Source organism: Geotrypetes seraphini, chromosome 8 (genome assembly GCF_902459505.1).
Source record: "Geotrypetes seraphini chromosome 8, aGeoSer1.1, whole genome shotgun sequence".
In the NCBI taxonomy this organism is placed as follows: domain Eukaryota; kingdom Metazoa; phylum Chordata; class Amphibia; order Gymnophiona; family Dermophiidae; genus Geotrypetes; species Geotrypetes seraphini.
This window is the reverse complement of record NC_047091.1, coordinates 79,646,665-79,668,696: the sequence shown is the minus strand read 5'-3', so window position 1 is coordinate 79,668,696 and position 22,032 is coordinate 79,646,665. Positions and strand designations below refer to the sequence as shown.

The window sequence follows — 22,032 nt, the reverse complement described above, 5'->3', positions numbered from 1 at the left end:
CTTCTCCAAGTGAGAAGGTGTCTTCATCTGCTCTGCTTAAATTTCTTGTTTTTGGGTATAATCCAACATTTTTATTAGAGGCTTTGAGTGCTATAAAGATTCCCAGTACTCCTGGGATAGCTCTGCCTTGGAGAAGCTGCAGACTCAGCGTTCTGAGATCTCTAGCTGGGTATGCCACCCTTGCTGCAGGGCACATGTCTGGCCAGCCTGCCCTAACACTTGGATCGGCTCAGGATTCAGCCCCTGGGAGTTTGCTCACCACGTTTTGCCAAAAGCATATAAGTGCAGGCTGATTTGGGCTCCACACTGGTCAGGAGACCTTGTGGGTACTAGTGTCCCCTCAAACCTGATTTGCTGGGACTTGAGGTGACTGAAGTAGGGAACACCCTGAAGAAAGCCACAGCATGACAGCTGAAATGTCTATTCTACCTACCCAGAGGTGACAAGAACCAGACAGCTGCAACAATCAATCCTATCCTTGGCTGAACCACAAAGCAAAAGCACACACATTTTGTCTCTGTGCCTTTATTTTTTAAAATCATTTAAAAATAATTAAGCACAGGTCTTCATTTTAATGTAATTTTCAGTTCTCTATAATTTTCCCTCCCCCACCTCCCGTGACAAATACAGGGTACTTCCATCCCCCTTCCCTTTTTAAAGGAAAAGCATGACCCTCCATTCACAGCCTACAGGTCAGATCGATTTTCAATCTTCATCAGTTCCACTTCAAAAATCAAAGTCGCTCCACCTGATATGATTCAATCAGAAATAAAGAAGAGTTAGTTCACTGTTCTTAGGTAATCAAGAAAGAATTTCTTCCCTAACACCTGACTCACCAAGGGAAAATTAAGTTCTACCTGTTAATTTTCTTTCCTTTAGTCATAGCAGATGAATCCAGAGACTAGTGGGATAACAGCCATCAATCAGCAGGTGGAGATAGAGCGCATTGAGTTGCTCTCAGGGTATAACTTGAATGCACAGCCTCCTGGCCAACCAGTATAAGTTTTCTCAAAGCAGCTGAAATAACACACAGAAAAGGAATGAAACCTACGAGACACAAGGAACATGCGTAACTTCTGTCCGCACATGCGCTACCCAAATAATTGATGCTCTCAAACTGAGAATGCAATTCCAGCCCACAAGGCATGTCCAAACCGCGCCAGCAAGTGCGAAACCCCGCAACAGGGTGGGGTTCTGGATTCATCTGCTGTGTTTAAAGGACAGAAAATTAACAGGTAGGACATAATTTTCCCTTCCTTGTCATCATCAGCAGATGAATCCAGAGACTAGTGGAATGTACCAAAGCAATCCAAACATAGGGAGAGAAATAACCCAGGGAACGCGCAATTCCATGTCCCCCCCCAATCCTGCCCTGCAGCACACATCCAAGGAGATACGAAAGTCCAGAGAATATGTATCCCATGTTTATTCAGAGGCTAACCCCCCATATCCCCTGTGAGCAGGAGCAATCATCACTGGAGAGCACCATGCTGCGGAAAGCACCGCTCCCGTGCCCCTCCACGGAACATAAGAGGGCAAGGCAGCCTCCTACCGTGACCACAATGCCCCAGATAACCTCCTGTGGAATGAAACCATTGTGTCTGGTAATGGTCTTTAGCTGACAGCCAAACCCATGTGCATCATCGCAGACAAGCCCTACTTACCCCTGCGAGGTGTTAGGGCAGCAAGCCAGGAACGCGATAAGTGAAGACTCTCCATCCAATTAAAGCCTTCCCAAACCCAAAGTCTACAGGGCTTCCATAGGAGGCGAACTGCTGACCAAAGTCTGGAAGAATGCCAGGAAGAGATGAGGAGATGAGAAGACAAGGGTCTTTCTCCCCTCCCCGAATCCCAAGGAGATGCAATGACAACCTCAGAAACTGAGGTAGTTGACCCAAAGTCCCATCCACTCCTCCACAGAAAGGAATCCAAGAAGGAGTGGCAGGAATGAACTCACAACTGAGGCCCAAGCCCCAGAAACACTCCTCGTCTGAGGCCCAAGCCCCAGGAACACTCCTCGTCTGAGGCCCAAGCCTCCTCTCTGATTTGGAAAACTGACACTGGTAGCTACTGCCAAGCCTACCCCGCGGGCAGTCCCGTACCAACAAACAACTGCCTACCTCTCCCTGTTGGAAGGCATCGCCGGAAGAAAGAAAATACAACTCACGGTCCCGTTAGCGGCCATCAACAGCACCTGGCCGAAGCCATCCCCAGTGGATCAGCTACCCTCTCTCGGACAAGCAAAGGGAACTACTGCTCACTAGCAGAAGGAGTGCAGGCCACCGGAGACCACGCTCCTACTGAGCGCAACCAGAAGCAAGTAAAAAACGCTAACTCGCACCACGCTGAAATGCGCCTGGGACCCTATGATATATTGGCCTTAAGACATCCCATACCCTTGTGAACCCAAGCCTGTCTCACCAGACTGCACCAAAGTACTGGCCCGTTCGCCCAAATGCAAACTCACCACCACTCATCTGCTACTGCCGCAAGCAGCGTACCCCTGGCTACTACTGGAAAAGGAAAAACAAAAGTGCCGCGAGGCAGTGAAGGAAAAAATGGCCTCGGCTCATATGCGGAAGGCGTCGGAAATCCATGCTGCTGGTGCCCCCCACCTCCCAAGAGGGAAGGACACTGCCGGGTCACCTCAAACTAGGCTCTCATGTCCCCAGGAAAGGTCATGCATCGAGTCTGTGGAACCCCAAACTGCGAAACACCCAGAACCCCCGACAAAAAAACCCAGCCGGTTACCGCTTAACCGGCCAGTGACTAGTACTCTTACCTCTTCCTCTTCTGGCATCCTTCTTCAGGGTAACACCTGGGTCCACCCAGCATCCCTCTGTTGGTTCGGGTAAGGGATGCTGGGTGGACCCAGGTGTTACCCTGAAGAGGGTGAGGAAGGGATGCTGGGGAGACCCAGGTGTACCTTCAAAGCTGGCACAATGTGCTAGAACACCCCTCCATTCCAAAAGCCTGACCTGGCTCGAACGCTCTGTAGCCCCAGGACTCATAGAATCCAGGAGCTGTGAGAAACACATCTGCCAGTCTGCTGGAGATAAGAGTATACTAGTTGGCCAGGAGGCTGTGCATCCAAGATATACACCGAGAACAACTCAGTGCGCTCTATCTCCACCTGCTGGTTGATGGCTGTTATCCCACTAGTCTCTGGATTCATCTGTTGCTGATGACAAGGAATGTACATTTCCTTATCTCCCTACTGGAGACAAAGGCTTCTTCCCTTTATCAAGTGTAGAAGGTGTGAAGGAAGTATGTGTATGTTTCATTGTATGCAAAAAAAAAAAAAAAAAAAAATGCACAGAAAAAGAAGTATACATAAAGCAATCTTATGAACAAAAGCAAACAAATGGGAATTATACAAACAGAAGGGAAGGGATTCTGTGGAAAAAGAAGTTAGGTTTGGGGGGAGAAAAGAGTCAGGAGAAATAGGAAAGAATGACTGTGAATGTCACAGGGACCCTGGTAGATGGATCCCACGTTAGGAGAATTAGTATTAGCCACATACTAGATATCAAAGAACTTTGGGGGCTGATTCAACACATTACTCAAACAGGAGCATGCAGAAAGCAAAGATGCTTATCTATTGCAGGTGTTCTCCAAGTATAGCAGGCATATATTCTCACATGTGGGGTGATATTCACAGAACCCAGTACAGACACTACCAAGTACACTGTCACTTTCAATTTTTAAGGCAGTGCCCGTACTGCATGCGTGCCAGTGCCTTCCTACCCTATGTCGGCTTATGGGACCTACAGTTTAATAATAAAGCTAGGAAGCCAACTAGGGGAGATGGGCAGGTTGAAAAAGCATTTATGTGGCAAAATGGGTTCTGTCGGGGCAGGCTAATGATTCTGCATATTAAATGATAAGTGAAAATACCTTCTGTTGTGATGTTTTTGAATTCAGTTTGATTATGAAACAACAGTATGTATTGAGAAAGATATCAAGGAGGAGGTGAAAATAAGGGTCAAGGATGAGTATCATTACCCACTGGAATAATTGTAATATACAATTTGTATGTAATTAAGTGGATGTTGGAGACCCTTTGGATCTCTCTCCATACTGGACACTTGGAAGTGGGGTGTTTTGCTACTGAGGGAGGATATGTTCCCCTCTAAGTGGAGCACATGAGCAATCGCTCAAACATTCTAGAAGCGTCATTCACAGATTTTACATGGTCGCTCGCAAAAAATACTTGCAAATCTAGAAAATTGTTTTTTTAAGAACTTGTTGCTCACACAAAATAAAAATTTGTAGAACTTGCTGATTACACACACAAAAAAATTGCACACACGGCCATTCCTTGAAGCATCGGTTAGAACAGGGGTGTACAACCTTTTGGCTTCCCTGGGCCGCATTGGCCGAAAAATTTTTTTCTAGGGCCACACAAACACTAACAATAGCCAATGAGCCAAAAAAAGGTTGAGCAGGTCTCAAATTTGCAATCACTAATATAGAAGATATATGTATCTATTAATAAACCTTCATTAAAGGGACACTGTGGAGAGGAATCCTAAAAAGCAGTAATACTCCCTGACTGAGTGATCCCTCCACGTTTACCGCTGACAGTGGGAGCAGCCATAGGCTTCCACATCCCCACTCTGATGAGCAGGGATGCGTGCTTCTGGTTCTCCCATTCACTTCTATTACAGCTACGGTGAGCCTCTTCAGAGGTGAGCCTCATCAGAGTGGGAATGCTGAATCAGCTGTCAGGAGCGCATATGGAGGATCGTTTAATCAGGGTAAATATTACTGCTTTTTTGGGCTTCCCACTTGGAGCTTAGGCTCCTTCAAAATGAACATCTCCCCTGTTGTAGCTAGTAGGGATCCCCAAGCCTCACCAACTGACAGCCACCTACTCCTCCTCCAACTTCCCAAGTTCTGCAGCTGGCAGCAATATTGCAGAGCTGCTGCCTTCCCTCCTTCCTGCCCCCCTTTTGTCTTTCATTCATGCATGAAAGCAGGGGGCAGCTTGAGGATTTTGCCATTGGCTACAAAGCTTGGAGATTTTGAGTTGCCCGACTGGGCCAGTTGCCCAGCTGGCAGGGCTTGGAAATCCCCACTAGCTCAAGTATTTATAAATTGCAATAAGGCAGGGAGAAACTTTGGTGCCCATCCACTAATTTTAAGCTTATCCCTCCCCCAAATCAACTGAATACAAAAATAATTGTGATGCACATATCCCAAAGCTAACATATTCCAGTTAATAAATTCAAAATAAAACCATTTTTCTACCTTGTTGACTGGATGTTTTGTTTTTCCATCATCTTGGTCCCAGTTTCTCTTTCTATTTTTTCTCTATCTTCAACTAATTCTCTTTCCAGTGTCTGCTGTCCATTTTTTCTCCTCTTCTCTCGTTCCATTTCCTTCTTATGCCTGTCTCCAACGTATTGATTTTTCCCTTTCAGCTTTCTTAACTTTTTCTTTTCTGCCTGTCTATTCAAATCTTGCCTTCTTACTCACCCTTCTTTTTAAATGTTCAGCTTCTCTGTCTCTAGCTCTCCCATTTTCCATCTCACTCCTTTCCCAGCCTCCTATTTCCCTTCTATCTACTCTCCATTACCACATTTCTACCACTGTACTCACTGCTCTCACTCATCTTGTCATCTCCATTTTGACCTCATCCACATGGCTCACCATTTTCAGAATCCCCCTCCCTCTCTCCTCTGGTCAGGCTATAATGCTGTCCCTTTCTTTCCATCCCTAGCATCATCTTATCCCATCTCTCTTCCCTCCTGCCCTCTCATGGTTCCATCTCTCCTCCTCTACCTCCATGGTCCAACAATTTGCTCCCTCTCTTTTCTGTTTTTCTTCTTCCTCCCCCTTGATGCTGAACAATGAAATGGAGGAAAAAAAGAGATGCTGCATCTCTCTGCCTTCCATCCACAGGCCTAACATTTCTCCCTCCCTCCCATCCCCAGATCCAATTTCTCTCCCTTTCTCTTCCCAATTGTCCCCCATCCCATCTCTCCCCCTGCCTGCCTGCCTCCCTTCTCCAGGTCCACCATTTCTTTCTTTCTCTTCCCAACAGTTCTCCCTTCAAGTATCTCTTTCCCTCTTCCTCCGCACTACCCCAGATCTCTCCCTTCAGACCATTGCCTACCATCTCTCTCTGTCCTCTGTTTCTGGTCCCATAAGCCCAATCTGGCACTTCTTTTAATACCCTCCCACCCAAAAAAACCCCATCTTTGAACAAATCCCACTTGCTTTAATCATGTTATCTTCACTCTCTTCTTTCTAGACAGAATCTGTCCTCTCTGTCTTCCTTGCAGCATCAGCCCTTTCCATCCACTGTCTGCCCTCTCTCTCTCTGCCCCTTCCATTTCTGTCTGCTCTCTCCACGTTCCATATAATATCTTCCCTCTTTCTATGCTCCTTCCATAAACTGTCTATCCTGTGCGCCTTCTCTCCTTTGTATATGATTCAGTTCAGCTTCACCCCCTCTCCATTTTTCTGTCTCCACCTCTCCCCTATGCTCTGATATCTCTTTCTTCTCCTTTCCTTCCCTCCCCCATATGCCCTGGTACCTCCTCTGTGGCACCTCTTCTCCCTCTGGTCTGGCATTTGTCTCCTTAGTTTCCCTTCCCTCCATGCCCTGGCATCTCTCCTCTCCTTCCAACTCCCCCTTCCCCTCTATTATCTGGCATCCCCTCTCATTCCTTTCTCTCCTTCCTTTCCCCTGGCCTGGCATCTGTCTCCTTCCCTTCCCTCCCCTCCCATGCTCTAGCATCTCTCCCTCCCATGGACTTGACATCTCTCATTCCTCTCCCTTTTCCTTCTCCATCCTTCCCTCTCCCCAATTGAGTGCAGCAGCAGCATTTCTCTTCCCCCCCTTCCCTTCCCTGTGCAGAAGCAGCATTTCTCCCCCCTCACACACCCATCAGCAGCGCAGCATTCACCCCCCAAATTACTCCTCATGGCCAAATGAAGCATTTGCTTAATACTTACCCGTTCTCCAGCAGGGTCATGCAGAGCACTGGGTTGTTGGCCTTGTCCATGGAGCAGCTTGTATGTTCCACCTGGCCACGCACAGCAAGGGTCAGCATTTGTGCACGCTGGGGAAGGGCTCGGTGGGTGCATGTGCCACCTGCAGCTGCCCCAGCCCGGCTCACCCCCGGCAGGGTCATCAGCTCCTCCTCAGTGGCCACGTTGATGTTCGGTCACTATGGGCTCCCCAGGATCAGGCTGAAGTTACAGGCGGCAATGTACTTGCGGCTCTTGGAGCAAAAGCTCTGCCTGCAGTGAGATAGTGTGCCCCCTTGTTTGTTCAGATAGAACATGGGAACCTGATGAGGACTACTTACTGTAGGAGTCGGTCCTGGAATGTTTTGAGAGCATTGTGTACTGCTTGGAGCTCGAGGAGATTTATATGGAGAGTTTTCTTGTGAGGAGACCAGACTCCTTAAGTGTGGAGGTCATTGAGATAAGCACCCCAGCCTAACACTGAAGCATCTGTAGTGAGGAATTTTTGATGTCAAGTGAGCTGAAAGGGAAGACCAAGTGAGGGAGGGAGCGACAGAGGTCCAAGATGACTTAGATTGGAGCAGAAAGAGATCCTGTGGCCTGAGACCATTGGGTTGACAGAGTCCATCGTGTGATTCTGAGATGGAGACATGCAAACAGTGATATGTATTGTTGAAACCATGTGGCCACATAGCATTTGAAGCGCTGTTATGCATGGTACGGTGGAGACTGTCGACTCCCTGCTGTGAAAGAAAAGCTTGACCTTGATTAGAGTCCAAGAGAGCTCCTATGAATGTTCGAGTTGGCAGCTGATGTGATTTTTGGTAGTTTACAGCAAACCCTAATAGCTCTAGGAGACAAATGCTGAGCTAATAGTGATGATGAAACTCCCAAGAGCAAAGGGTTGCTGCCACCACCACCAACTCATGAAGTTAAAGCTAGGCCAAAAGGTAGAAACTTTGTAGTGGAAGTGTTGAGATCCTATCCGAAAGCTAAAAACTTTCTGTGAGCAAGTAGGATGGATATATAAGTGTAGGCTTCCTTGATATCTAGACAGCAATAGAAGCAGAAGAGTTTCCAGAGAAACCATGCAAAATTTCTCCTTCAACACATATTTGTTGAGGCCCTGGAAGTCTAATATTGGTCAAAGACCTTTGATCTTTTTTTGATATCAGAAAATACTTGGAGTAGAACCCCTGGCCTCTCTCCTACAGAGAAACAGGTTTATTGTGTTTAGTTGAAGTGTTCTGGAGGGAGCTGAAAAGAGACTATGGGTGGGTGGTTTGGAAGTCTTCATAATAAGTGTAGGGCATAACCCTGAGCTACGCCCTACACATACTCACCGGTCTAATGTAATTAGAGTACAATACTAGTGTTATGCCTCCGCATATTACTGACATGTTCAGAATATTACTGATATGTATCCTCAAGTCTGCTTACCTGAACTCCTGACCTCCAAAGAACAGTAAGACCAGATGGTCTCTACAATAACCTTGCTTATTTGAGATCCTGACCTCTTTGATCTCCACAGGACAGTAAACACCTCCTGGGTTACATCAAAAGGAAGGGGACAGTGACAAGTATCTGCTATCTTGACCTTTTTGACCTGGGTGTTGCCCAAACAACTTCAAAGGGACCGACCAGGGTGTGCCTGAATCAAAGGACGCTGTTTACTGCAGGACCAGCTGTTTATGCTTTTGCTATGAACTCCGCAGTGTGCATCCTATATAAGACCGGGATTCTGACCCTGACATCAGAATCCAAGACATCTCCATGGACAGAATAAAAGATGCCTAAAGGGACAGTTTCCCGTGTCCTACTCGCCTATCCATTGAGGGATTCCGAATGGTGAAGGGAGGGTTTGATGCTATTTTATTCATATATATATAAGTATAATAAAGTGTTATTGTTTATGTTTGATATTGTCTGTGTGCTTTTCTGAGTGTCACTGATCATCCCACTTGTCAGAAATTAGTGGCGGAACAAATAGTGAAAGTAGAGTAGTCTGCCTCCTGTGGGAAGATTTGGAGGAAGAGCAAGGAAAATGTTGGCTATGCTTTCTAGAAGTTAATGAAAAGGACGACTGCTGGTTGGATTGAGACTGATGTTTTCTGTGATCTCTGTTGTCTTGAATGGGACCATTGAGCAAGAGGCCTAGAAGAGGAGGAAGGTGGTTGGTTGTAGTGATGTTTGGAGTAATAACAGTATGAACGTCTGGAAGAAGTGGAATATTTCCTAAACGATTAGTTTGAGAGGTTTGAGTCTTAGACAAAGTTGTCATAGTATCTTTTTTTTTTTTTTAATTTTATCTACAGCCTCTTCAGTTTTTTTTCTGAACAGATCATCCCCCTTGAAGTAACATTGGAAATGTGTTCTTGAAGTTTCCAGGTCTGAGACTTGAAGCCAAGCTAGTCTATGCATTGCAATGGCTACTGCAGATATTCTAGAAGAAAGATCTTAATTGCTTCAACTGATCTGGAGGAAAATATTGATCAAAGTCTGGCAATTGTTTGTGTAAAGATTTAAAATAAATGGACATATAAATTTAATAGTTCATAATCCTGTTGAGAAGCACTGAGGACTGGAATATGCATTTGCCAAAAGAATCTAGTGTTCTGGCCTCTCTGCCTGAAGGAGTAGAAACATATGAATGTGAGCTGTGTGAACGCTTCAGGGCAGATTCCATGAATAGGGAATAGTGTTGTAGGTGAGCTTTGTCAAATCCGGGACATGTTTGTATTTTATACATTGTGTCTATTTTTCCTAGGAGCTACTTGTACTGATAAGGGAGTCTTCCAGTTTGTAAATAAAGGGTCTTTCATGACTGTGTATTTATTTTAATGTATTCATCTGATGGTATTTCAAAGTCAAGGAGTTCAGAACAAGGTTTCTCCTGTCTCTATTTTGCTGGGTAATGCCTGCCCCCATCTGTCTTACAAAGCTAGTAAAAGAGATACTCTCAGGTAGAGATATGCGTCATGGAGGAGGGGAAGGATCAGAAGGTATACTGTAGGACTCTTCCACTGAATATTCTGACAACTCCTCACTTGAGTGAATGGAAATGTCTGAGTCCTATTCCTCAAAAGTATTTTTTTTCCTAGGTATATCAGGAAGTGTGTGTCAAGCAGTGTTTGACATGAAATGGGATAATTCTTCCATCAATGACAATACATGCATCGAGTGGGTCCACATTGGTTCTAATGCTCGATGTTGAGCCGAGGTACATGACAGTGTCCTCAACTGACACTCTGATGCATTCTCGGGCTGGGCCGAGGCAAGCATAGAAGCCTTTAAAGCCTGTGAAGACTGCATTTGCAGTAGCCCGGAAAACTCTTGTCTGAGCATAGCTTGGATCTCCTCTTGGAGAGTTAGTGCCACTACCGGAAGAGACAGTGACAGTCTGCTGTACCGGTTGGTGTAGCACGAGAGACCAATGTCAAGGTATGCCTCTGCATGGATAAAGAATGATCTTCTGGGCATTGATGCTTACTAAGAGTCAATGCTATTGATGCTTGGGAAGATGCCGTGGAATGCCTAGAAAGGGAAGAATGTTTGTGCTTCTTAGCTTTCTTACATGCAACATCTTTCGATGCCCAAGGAATCAATGATGAGGAAGCAGAGTCCCCCCGCTGTAAGGATCCCGATGCAGTGTCAATGAAGTTAGTGCTGATGTTGATGCTGGAGTCACTTGAGGCTAAGGGCTCCTTTTACTAAGCTGCGTTAGCGGTTTTAGTGTGCGCTTAGCGTGCGTTACAATGCCATACGCACTAGACGCTAATGCCTCCATTGAGCTGGCGTAAGTGTTTCCGCGTAGCGTGGGGCTTAGCGTGCGCTAGTCTGCAGCGTGTGCTAAAAACACTACCGCAGCTTAGTAAAAGGAGCCCTAAGTGTCAGTTTCAGAGTCACCAGCCATATTCAATATGCTCAATTTTCCCTTTTTTTCTTTTCTCCTTCTCTTTTTTCCTTTCCCTTCTCTTTTTATTTTCTATTACTACAAATAGAAATGTGTGTGTATATATACACACACATATACACACACACTTTTTAGATTCAGTCTACATCAGTTTATAACTGGGACCAAATCAGTTTGGAATGCCTTTGAACATCTGCATACTTTTGGTAAGGTTGCTCTTCTTTTACATTCATTACTTTGATATATATTTTTCCCTCATTTGATGTGTTCATTTTATTCTTTTTTTTACGAATTTGAAGTTTGTTATGATACATATTATTATATTTATTAGTCAGCACGATATATTGTGTTTTTATATGGTTCTAGTTTTACTGCAATCGTCTGTCATTAGGCCATATTATTGTTTTTATATTTTTTATTTTCAGATTTTTGTATTTCTGATTTTAGACTCCTGATGCAGGCCGAAACATGACTCGTGTTGAGCCAGTTTGAGACACTGAATAAAATCATTTCCATTTTACTCCATTGGATTTGTCTCCTTCGCTGCATTATTGTTTGTTGGTATTCTGCGGAGGATTTTTTTCTTCTTCTGTTTTCGTCTGCCTATTGCATCAATAGCATTTTTAAAAGCCACTTGGTACCAATTTTGACACAGAAGGGAAAATGGCTGACACAAAGTCAAAGGGTTCAAAGGCTTGGGGAATGAAAACGAAACGATGAAACAATCGATGCTCTCAGGAAGAAAAAAAGAGCTCGAAGAGGGCTGAAGGCCAAACACAAAATGAACCAAAGTTTTAAGGATTAAAGAAGCTTGATAAAAATGAAGAAATATGAGAAGACGTAACCAAAATAACATGAAGGCAGTAAAAAAAAAAAAAAGCCTGAAAAAAAAAAGTTTTGCATGCTAAAAACACTGTAGGTCCCGTGAAGACATGTGTGCGGTTCAGGCTTTGGCTTAAAAATTGAAAGCAACAGTGCACTCGGTAATGTCTGTACTGGGTTCCATGGATGACGTCATGCCACATGAGAGAATATAATTCCTGCTTGTCCTCAGAGAAAGTCATGTCACACTGGAGGGCTGTCACACATTTGCACAGGTCTAGAGGAAACACATATGTACCTGGAATTTTTGGCGGAGCTCCCCGGTCCCCGTAACCTGCATCAGAAGGGAAAAAAATCTTAAAAATCAATGGGGGAGAACCAAATATCCTGCAATGGCATATGCACGATCCATGCAGTGTTGGGATAATTATTGCTAGTGACAACTACAAATGTGTGAGTAGGATAGTTAAAGGCACAGAATGAGGCTCAGAAGTTCAGCTAGTCAACTCATAAATCAGAAATACCATATTTTTATTATTTATTTTATTTGGATTATATGCATTTTTACAAACTGTGTGCACAACTGGTGTATTTTTACTAAGGGCTCCTTTTACGAAGCCGCATTAGCGGCTTCAGCGCGCGTGACTTTTCATCACACGCTAACCCCCGTGCTAGCCAAAAAACTACTGCCTGCTCAAGAGGAGGCGGTAGCGGATAGCGCAGCTGGCGGTCTAGCGCGTTATTACGCACGTTAAACCGCTACCGCACCTTCGTAAAAGGAGCCCTAAGACACACTAATTGCAAAATTAGCACATTTTTAAGGCTATTTTCAGTTTTGCAAGTTTTGTGTACCTACAAGAACCTAAAAGGAAACAATTGTGTTAGATTTTTTGCAATTAGCACATCTTAGAAAAAAAATGGTACAACATACTTGGGTGTTATCCAAGTTTATTTTTACACAGACTTACAATTTGAACGTGTGTTAAAATATAGTACATATATTTTAGTACATTTTTTCATGTGGCATTAACACGGGAACATTAGGTACTTATCTTGATAATCTTCTTTCTAGTAGACAGGAACATCTAGTAGATAGGAACATCATTCTTGAACCTGTGGGTTGTGAACCTCTGGCGAATGCGGGCCTTAGGAGGAGCCCGAGGCACCTGAGCCAATCAGGGCCTTAGGCGCCGCCCCGTTGCATCATGTGATGCACAGGGCGGGGCCTAAGGCCCTGATTGGCTCAGACGCCTCGGACTCCTCCTAAGGCCCGCATTTGCCGTTGGAGGAGGCCTGGAGCACGAGAGACTGAGCACTCCTCCTGCTCCCAACTTTTTAAAGGTACAGGGGTGGGGGGTGTACCGACGACAGGAGGGAGTTTGCATCCCTCCTGCCATAATTTTCAAGCGGCAATGGGCAATGGCAGGGAGTACATTATTGGGGGGGAGCTTTTTAAATTTTTTATCGGGCTGATATTTTGCATGTGTAATATACGCAAAACATCAGTACCATTGAAAATTTTTTTAAAAACAGGCAGGTTACTGACAGGTCTGCAGCAGTCGGGATTGATAATAGTAAAAACTGATGCAAAATAGTGAATCAATCACTTGGCTATTTTGCATGGAATTTTGCTCATTTGCATGGGAGGATCGGATCAGATGGGAGATTGATAGTATAGCAGTTTAGTGAATTGGGTCAGGGAAAGATCGCAAAATCAGTAAAACTGGTTTTGCGATCATCAGTACAGGATCGGAAGGTTTAGTGAATCTAGCCCTAAGTTTCCTAAGCAAAGGAATGACCAAGAGAACAATAGCAATCATAAAGGATGGCAGAATAAACAAAGAGAATATGTAATGCACCAAACTAGAACACAGCATCTTATGGGTAATGAACAGAAGCTTAAATTGAATTCTACAATGAAGAGGAGGAGTTAGGAGATCATATTTGCAGCATTCTAGATAAGTTTAACTGAAGCGTTCTGCATGACTTGTTACGTATTTCAGAGAAAGTACAGAGGAATATTTACTAGTAAGGTATTATAGTCTCAAGTCTATTATGTATCAGGGCATTACGTTTTCAATGCACAAGTGTCCAGGAATGGTTTTAAAGATCTGATTTGTAGCATGAGGAATGATTTCTAAGCTAGATGAGAATGTAATATTTAAGGGGTCCTTTTATTAAGGTGCACTAACTGATATAGCGTGCGCTAAATGCTAAGGCATCCATTATATCCTATGGACATCTTAGTTAATAAAAGGAGATCTACCTATTAAAACACCTAATGAAATAAATTGATCCTTTACTGCAAATTTAATTTATACTCAGTTGAAATGATATAGTGGCTTGTCTTTGATGTTTTTAAGAAAACTTGTGCTCAGCCAGTCAGGTAGCGATTTTTGGTAGTTTGTTTTCAACGTCTAAGCAAAAAGCTACTATCCCACAAATCATGGGTAGCTATAATCTGTAGGGTTTGAATAGAAGTGGTTGAGGGAAATAAAAATATTAAAACAGTTTGGAAGCATGAATAGATCCCCAATTAAGAACTACTTTTTTTATTCTGGATTGTCTTAAATAGATTAGTAGGTGGTCATGATTGATAGAATCTAAATGTATTAGCATCACATGGGGAGTACAAGTTATCAAGCAAGTTTGGCAAAAGCTGCCTCTCCCCTATGGAAGGGCATCAAGTAAAGAGTCCAGTACTCCCCCACATCAATCTAAGCCCATGAACTTACCAAGCTCTGGCGGAATGACCAGTTTTCTCTTTTCACCCTCACACATTCTGTAAAGGAAGGAAAACAAGCTCAGTGCACCATTAAAACAAGACTGCTGAAGATACAACAGAAGATGGCCAACTCTATATAAACTTTGTTTTTTATATATCAGCCTCCGGAAGAGCGTTCCAGTTTTCTACCACTCTCTGGGTGAAGAAGAACTTCCTTACATTCGTATGGAATCTATCCCCTTTCAACATTAGAGAGTGCCCTCTCGTTCTCCCTACCCTGGAGAGGGTGAACAACCTGTCCTTGTCTACTAAGTCTATCCCCTTCAGTACCTTGAATGTTTTGATCATGTCCCCTCGCAATCTCCTCTGTTCGAGGGAGAAGAGGCCCAGTTTCTCTAATCTTTCACTGTTCGGCAGGTCCTCCAACTCCTTAATCATCTTGGTCACTTCTCTGGCCCCTTTCGAGTAGTACCATGTCCTTCTTCATGTACGGCGACCAGTGCTGTACGCAATACTCCAGGTGAGGGCGCACCATGGCCCAGTACAGCGGAGGTAGCCTAATGGAGCTGACCAATCAGAATCTTAGGCCACTCCCAGCGCAGAGAGGCCTAAGATTCTGGTTGGCCCAGGTGCCTAAGGCCCCTCCTATGGGAGAGGCCTTAAGTGCTTGGGCCAATCAGGGCTTAGGCCCCTCCCCGGTGCATCCCATGATGCACCGGAAAGGGGCAGGCCCACCATTCATTGGAGGCTGGACTGCCGGCCAACTTAAAAAAAAATAAATAAATAAATAAAAAGGTACTGTGAGGTCCAGGGGGCATGCCCTTTGGAGGCAGAGTTCTGGCAGGAGGGACTGGGCATACCTTCTGCCGGGAGCTGTCTTGGGGTGGCAGCAGGAGGAACTGGGCATTCCTGCCGCGGACATCTGGGTGTGGGGGGAGGGGCAGACATTCAGGGGTCCAACAGGAGGGACTGGGCATCCCTACTGCCGGTAATCTTCATGGGGAGACGGGTTCCCTGCCGTGGCCGCTAAAATGATCACAGCAAGGAGATTCCCTTGCCGCGATCAGTTCAGCTGTCGCGTCTATTTGAACATTTCAGGTGCCTATCATGGCCCTAGGGAGACGCCTAGGGCTGCCAAAACTACTTCCTGGCAAAACCACACCCACACCTAGCCTTGGGCGTGCTTAGGCGGCCCTACACGCCTCCCTAGACTTGCGAAAATGCCTACAATGTAGGCAGCCTGCCTTGGGATTTTTTTTTTTTTTTAAACATGCATCCCGATTGGCTGGTTAGACAGCGGTAGGATGCCTACTGCCGCCTACAATTGGTACGCCATTTATAGAATTTGCCTCCCCAATGTTCAATCTCAGCATACCCGGTAGAGAGCAGCTGGACACTGAAGCATTTAAACTGCTTCAGTGTCTGCTTTTTCTTTTGCCCGACACTGCTGCGTTCTGCTGTCCCATCACTTGCTGTGTATCACCCTACCCCTGCTGGCTGCCTGCCACTGCTATTGTGCTGCCATGCTGCCTGCCAGGTAAGGGTCCCGATCTTTTGGTTGCTGCCAGGAGGGGGGTGGAAACTGTTTTAGGGTGGTGGTAGAGAAATAAGAATCTTGAATCATGAATCTTGCTGATTGGCCACAAGGTAGGGGGCGGGGCAGGGCATAGGTAAATGTTGGTCCAGGGCGCCACAACCTCTTGAGCCAGACCTGCCATCAGAGAGACACAAGGCCTACTGAGAATTCTTTGCAGAGAAATTTCCCATGCCATTCCTGACTAAGATTTCATCAGTAATCACATAAGACTGAGTGCATACTCTCCTGACTGCTATCTATCCCTCCCAAGAACATTGAAGGAGATGAATTACCCCAGGAGACCTTGGTCCCAGCCCTTGATCACCTGCCCAGTTCCCAGAGTGAAAGTGAACAGCTGGTCACGAGAGATGCTGCTGTCAAATTCCGAACCATCTTCCAGCTTCCCCTTTGGACAGAAATGAGAAAGTGTGTGTGGGGAGGGGGGGTGGAGGAAAGGCAAAAAGAGGGACATGGGTGGGGAAAGAGAAGACCATCAAGTTCCATTTAGGTCAGAGTTCACTTAAATAGCACAAATGTTCCTCAAACATTTACAAGTCCTCATGATACAGCAGAGATACTCTTGACAGTTTATCTCCTCCTCTGCAACACCAAAATCTCCCTCACTGCAGTTCATCCCCTTAAACAACATATGAATGAAAAACATGTCATACTCAGCCAATCCAAATGAAGTGCAGCATTCTGTTTCTAACAGTAGATAAATATGTCACTACAAAGTACTTTGGCTGATCTCAAAGAATTGTGCCATACTTGTTTGTCCCAGGGAAGTATGTTGGGAGTTCAGCCTAATGTTTAGAACACTGGGCTGAAAACAAAGCAGTCAAGATTCAAATTCCACTGCAGCTCCTTGTGATCTTGGGTAAGTCACTAAACTTCCCACTGTTCATGTACAAATAGATTGTAAACCCTCCAAACCAGGAAAAAAGTTTACTTACTATATTGGAATGTAACTCATCTTGACAAATGTGAGCAAAATCTCTCCCCTCTCCCATGCCCTTCTCAAGTCTACCTGGCTAATAATATTGTTTATGGATTTTTTTCCTCCAGATCTTGTCAAACTCTCTAGAAATCTGGCTATGTAGATTCCTAGATTACATCTTTCAGAAACAAATTCCACAATTTGATTATGAGCTTATTGGGGTGGGGTGGAACCAACCTTTAAATCTGCTGCCCCTATTTCAGATACCATTTGACAGAATAATTAAATGATTTCTTATTTACTTGTTCTACCCCACTCATTTTATACTTCTATCACATCCCTTTTCAACTGTCTTTTCCAAGCAGAAGAGCCCTGTCTCACACAGCCCATCCCCCTCTATAACACCAAGATGTCCCTCACGGTATAGTGCATATGCAGTATGTCTCCTTTTTTGGATTTGATGGGGCAGTTATCCACACGTTTCTTCACCCCGATCTGCAGTCTCTTCTTGCCCTCATTTCCATGGCCAATAGAGCAAAGGGCCCAGAGGATGAAGGAAAAAGTGGCCAGTGCTGGTCTCGGTTTCATTGTGAGAATCTTCCCCCTGTAGACAAGAAGAGAAAACCCAGAAAAATTAAAAAAGTTTCCTTTTAAGTACAAAAGTAACAACATTTCTAACAAGGCCAAACTGTTGATGCATTTAAATCATGAGTCAAAAGCCATACATATAGTGTAAATTTACTTAACACTGAAAGACTGAAAGCAACCATAAAAATGCCCAAACTTGTAACAAACCATCTTGATCATACACATGGAGCCCTGAAAATCTCAAAGTGGAAATTTTTAAAAGGTGAAAAGTAGTCATACCAAATCTAATCTACGGTAATCTAAGGCTTGGCTTTATATACCGAGTCATCATTCTAAGAAAGCTCAACTCGGTTTACAATAATTAACTTAACAAATAAAAAACATAAAAATAAGACTAAATTTTGGGAAATTAATTTTCAATGTGTTTAGAAAATAAAGTAGTTTTTAAAGATTTGCGAAAAAATTGAAGTGAGCCGGACGGAACTCCTTCAAAGAAATGGAAGATCATTCCAAAGTTGAGAAAACTTAAAGATCAGAGATTGACTAAAACTCTTGACTCCTTTAATCCCTTTTTTGGAAGGAAGAGATAATTTAAATTGTTGGTTACCTCTTGCAAAATAAAGTCTGCAAGCATTCCAAGATAAAAGGAGAGGATTAAAGATACCATATAGGATTTTAAAAACAACACAAGCACATTTAAATTGAACTCTAAAATAAACCGGGAGCCAATGGAGACTTTGGAGCAACGGAGTTAACATGATCAAATTTACGTTTCCCAAAGATCAATTTCGCAGCAGTATTTTGAATCAGTTGCAATCTATAAAGACAAGTTTTTGTGGTACTGAGGTAGATAGCATTGCAGTAATCGAGGTGAGATAATATAATTGACTGAACTAATATGGAAAAATGACGATGACGAAAGAGGTGTCTGATCTTCCTCAACAAATGCAGTCTAACCATCTGACCATTGAAGCATAGAAAAATTGTCAACATAGTAACTATATACACCAAAAGAAAGAAAAGAGCAGAAAACTCAATGGGGGCCTGATTCTCAAAACGGTTGCTAAATCAGCTCCAGCCAGTTTAGCGTGGCAGTATTTTACCACGCGATTATCAGAATGGCTTACCATGCATGGTCTTTTCCTAGCAGCCTCTGACTCTGCCATGCAAATGTATTACAAGGTCAAATATTAAAATGGTAGTAAAATGGATCCATTAATATTTAAACAAGCAGTCCAGGCGATTCTCTATCATCACCGGGTGATTCTCCAAGCGCGGTGCCAGCTTTTGATGACTAAAAATTACTGGCTGGTTCAGAGATGCTGGTACTGTGAAAAGCACTTCTCAGGTGTGTGTTTCTGGCTGTGGCTCATGATTAAAAAAAAAAAAAAAAAAAAAAAAAAAGCAAAAAAACAAACAAACCACACACCATCATTCACAAATTATAGTTGTATAATATTGATTCTAATCCAGAGTTTCATGGTGAAGGTCTTTCCCCAACCCATAGCACAGCCACAAGACCGCCACAGTTGGATGCATCCTATCTTTTTCTTTTCAACCTCTATGCAGAAGTGATCATGAGGAAGATGGACTTAGATAATTTGAGTGCTGGGGTGAAAACAGGCAAAAAATCCATCAGCAATCTAAGATAAGCAGATACTACCCTGCTGGCAGACAGTGAGAAGGACCTCAAGAAGTTGATCTTGAAGCTGAAAAAAGAAAGCGAGAAGATGGGACTTTACCTGAACATCAAGACCAAAATCATGAATTCCACCAAACAAGAAATTCCACATATAGATCAACAATGAAGAAATAGAAGTGGTCGACGGCTTTGTTTTCCTTGGATCCCTCATTGATCACAGTGGCAGTTTGACAGCAGAGAACAGGCATCAATTAGCACTGAGGCGTGCAGCCATGGTGAACATGGAAAAATTATGTTCTTACCTGTTAATTTTCTTTCCCTTAGACGCAGCAGATGAATCCAGAGACCAATGGAATAGCATACATCTACCAGCAGGCGGAGATAGAGAAATTGATTAACAGGTGGTCCCATTGGCTGGCACTCCTCCTGTATCTCCAGTATAGCTCCTTGCCCAAGCATCCGTAATCATCAATAGGCTTAGCATGGGGGGGAAAAAAAAACTTTTTTCCCATAACAAATCTCAAAAGGCAATAATACAGAATACAACCCTCAATAATAACAAACTTCGAAAGTTGCAAAAGAAAAAACTGACAGACAATATCCAGAAAGGGTGGGGCTCTGGATTCATCTGCTGCGTCTAAGGGAAAGAAAATTAACAGGTAAGAACATAATTTTTCCTTCCCTAGCAACAGCAGCAGATGAATCCAGAGACCAATGGGATGTAGCAAAGCAATCCTCAATCTGGGTGGGAAGCAAACGCCGCCTCCGCAACAACCGACGCACTAAACACATCTACCGCATGCGCCCCCACATCCAACCAGTAATGCTGAGAGAAAGCACTCTCGGAAGACCAAGTAGCCGCGAGACAAAACTCCTCCAAGGAAAAAAACCTCTGGACCGAATCCAAGAAGTAGCCATCACTCTGATGGAATGGTCATGAAGTTCTTTCACCAACCGCTTCACTGCCATCAAGCAAGCGTAAAGAATGTCCTCCTGGACCCATCGAGCAATGGAGGCTTTGGACGCCGCCATATGTTTGAGGTGTCCCTTGAAGAATACAAAGAGGTGATCTAAACAACTAAAAGTCATTAGAAACCTTGCTCGTGGAGAATGCTACGCACTTTTAAAAAATGCAGTGAATAAAAGCACGTCTCCCCATTTCTTCTCCCAGGAAGATGGAAGGAAAAGTGAGCGTGTCATAAAAGAAAGGATTTATAAATATAGCCAAAATATAAACTTATTTAAGGCTATGAAGCCACCTTGTGTATGATTTTCAAAAGCAAAAATATTTTTTAGAATTTTTTGCCCGACCCTCAGTGGCACCACTCAGGACTCAAACTTCTCATTGTCCTGAGCTTTATGTGTCTGCTCGTCATCGGGACATTTATTATTTCATAGAGCTTTCCGCTATTTATATTTCTATTTATACTTTTCTTATAAAGATACTTTCTTATAAAGGTAAATACTTAGCTTAAAATATGGCTAAGTCTTCTTGGTTAGAGATGTCAGCACTAATAAGGGATGTCAAAGCCGACATGTTTCGCCTCACTTGCTTTTTCAAGGCTCATTCCCCTTAGCCATCTACCTCCACTGTAACAATCAATCCTTTACCTTTACAGCGGAGGTAGATGGCTAAGGGGAATGAGCCTTGAAAAAGCAAGTGAGGCGAAACATGTCGGCTTTGACATCCCTTATTAGTGCTGACATCTCTAACCAAGAAGACTTAGCCATATTTTAAGCTAAGTATTTACCTTTATAAGAAAGTATCTTTATAAGAAAAGTATAAATAGAAATATAAATAGCGGAAAGCTCTATGAAATAATAAATGTCCCGATGACGAGCAGACACATAAAGCTCAGGTCAATGAGAAGTTTGAGTCCTGAGTGGTGCCACTGAGGGTCGGGCAAAAAGTTCTAAAAAATATTTTTGCTTTTGAAAATCATACACAAGGTGGCTTCATAGCCTTAAATAAGTTTATATTTTGGCTATATTTATAAATTGAATGTTCTGGCACCTTGATAATAATTTCAATATTTGCGCGTGGATTTGATTCATAAAAGAAAGGATGACACCTCCTTAGAAAGAATTGTGGTACCGTCCGAATTGATACCCAAGATTTTGGAAATCAGAAATAGGAATCCCCGCTGAACAAGGCCTGCAATTCGGAAAACTGCAGAGCCGAAACCATGGCCACAAGAAACCTCGTGTTCAACGGCACAAGGAGGAAATGAAGCCTTCGGTAAACTGCGAAGAAGATTGTATTCCGGACAGGGCTTTCTAAGAGGTGTACAAATATACCGTACTCCGTTTAGGAACTGAACTACATGAAGCTGAGAAGTAATCGAAGAGCAATATACCTAGCCCTTGTAACAAGCTAAGAATGGCACTTGAAGCTGAAGGGAATTGAACGCTAAGCCCTCGGCAATACACCTGTGCCAAAAAGGAACTTTGGAAGGGTGCAAATATTGAGAAGTATCCAAGAAAGAAAAACCTCCAAAAGGAAGCAGAAGCCACAGGTGAAGACGTCTGTAGCTCCTGGATAAGAGAAGAAACAACCTGCTTCGCATAACCCTTACACGTCAGTCATGACTTCTCAAAAGCTAGGTCATAATACCAAAGTAATACAAATATCCCTAGGTGAGCAAATCCGGAGATACAAGGAAACTTCTTAGTCCGGCTGTCGAAAGACTCATCAGATCCGCATAGCAAGGATGGCGCAGCCAAGCCAGAGATTCTACAAATACTGTGCCCGGAAAGCGAGCTTGAGATGACAAATCCAAGCCATCATCAGCCAGGGGAAAACACTGAAAAAGAGAAACCAGAGGTGAGAAAGAAGCCACGCTGTTAC

General features: G+C 43.8%; 1 protein-coding gene across 2 annotated transcripts in view; it reads right to left on the bottom strand.

The window, feature by feature from the left end:
* Positions 1–592: 592 nt before the first annotated feature.
* The window catches only part of FKBP2 (FKBP prolyl isomerase 2), a 31,366-nt gene continuing 9,926 nt past the window's right edge, over positions 593–22,032 (bottom strand). For both annotated transcript variants that reach the window (XM_033956121.1, XM_033956120.1), the window contains 5 exons: positions 17,375–17,558; positions 16,311–16,423; positions 14,452–14,498; positions 12,015–12,050; positions 593–748 (listed from right to left, as the gene is read on the bottom strand). In XM_033956121.1, coding sequence (XP_033812012.1) covers positions 687–748; positions 12,015–12,050; positions 14,452–14,498; positions 16,311–16,423; positions 17,375–17,542 — 426 coding nt within the window. In that variant the 5' untranslated portion in view covers positions 17,543–17,558 and the 3' untranslated portion in view covers positions 593–686. The remainder of the gene's footprint in view (positions 749–12,014; positions 12,051–14,451; positions 14,499–16,310; positions 16,424–17,374; positions 17,559–22,032) is intronic.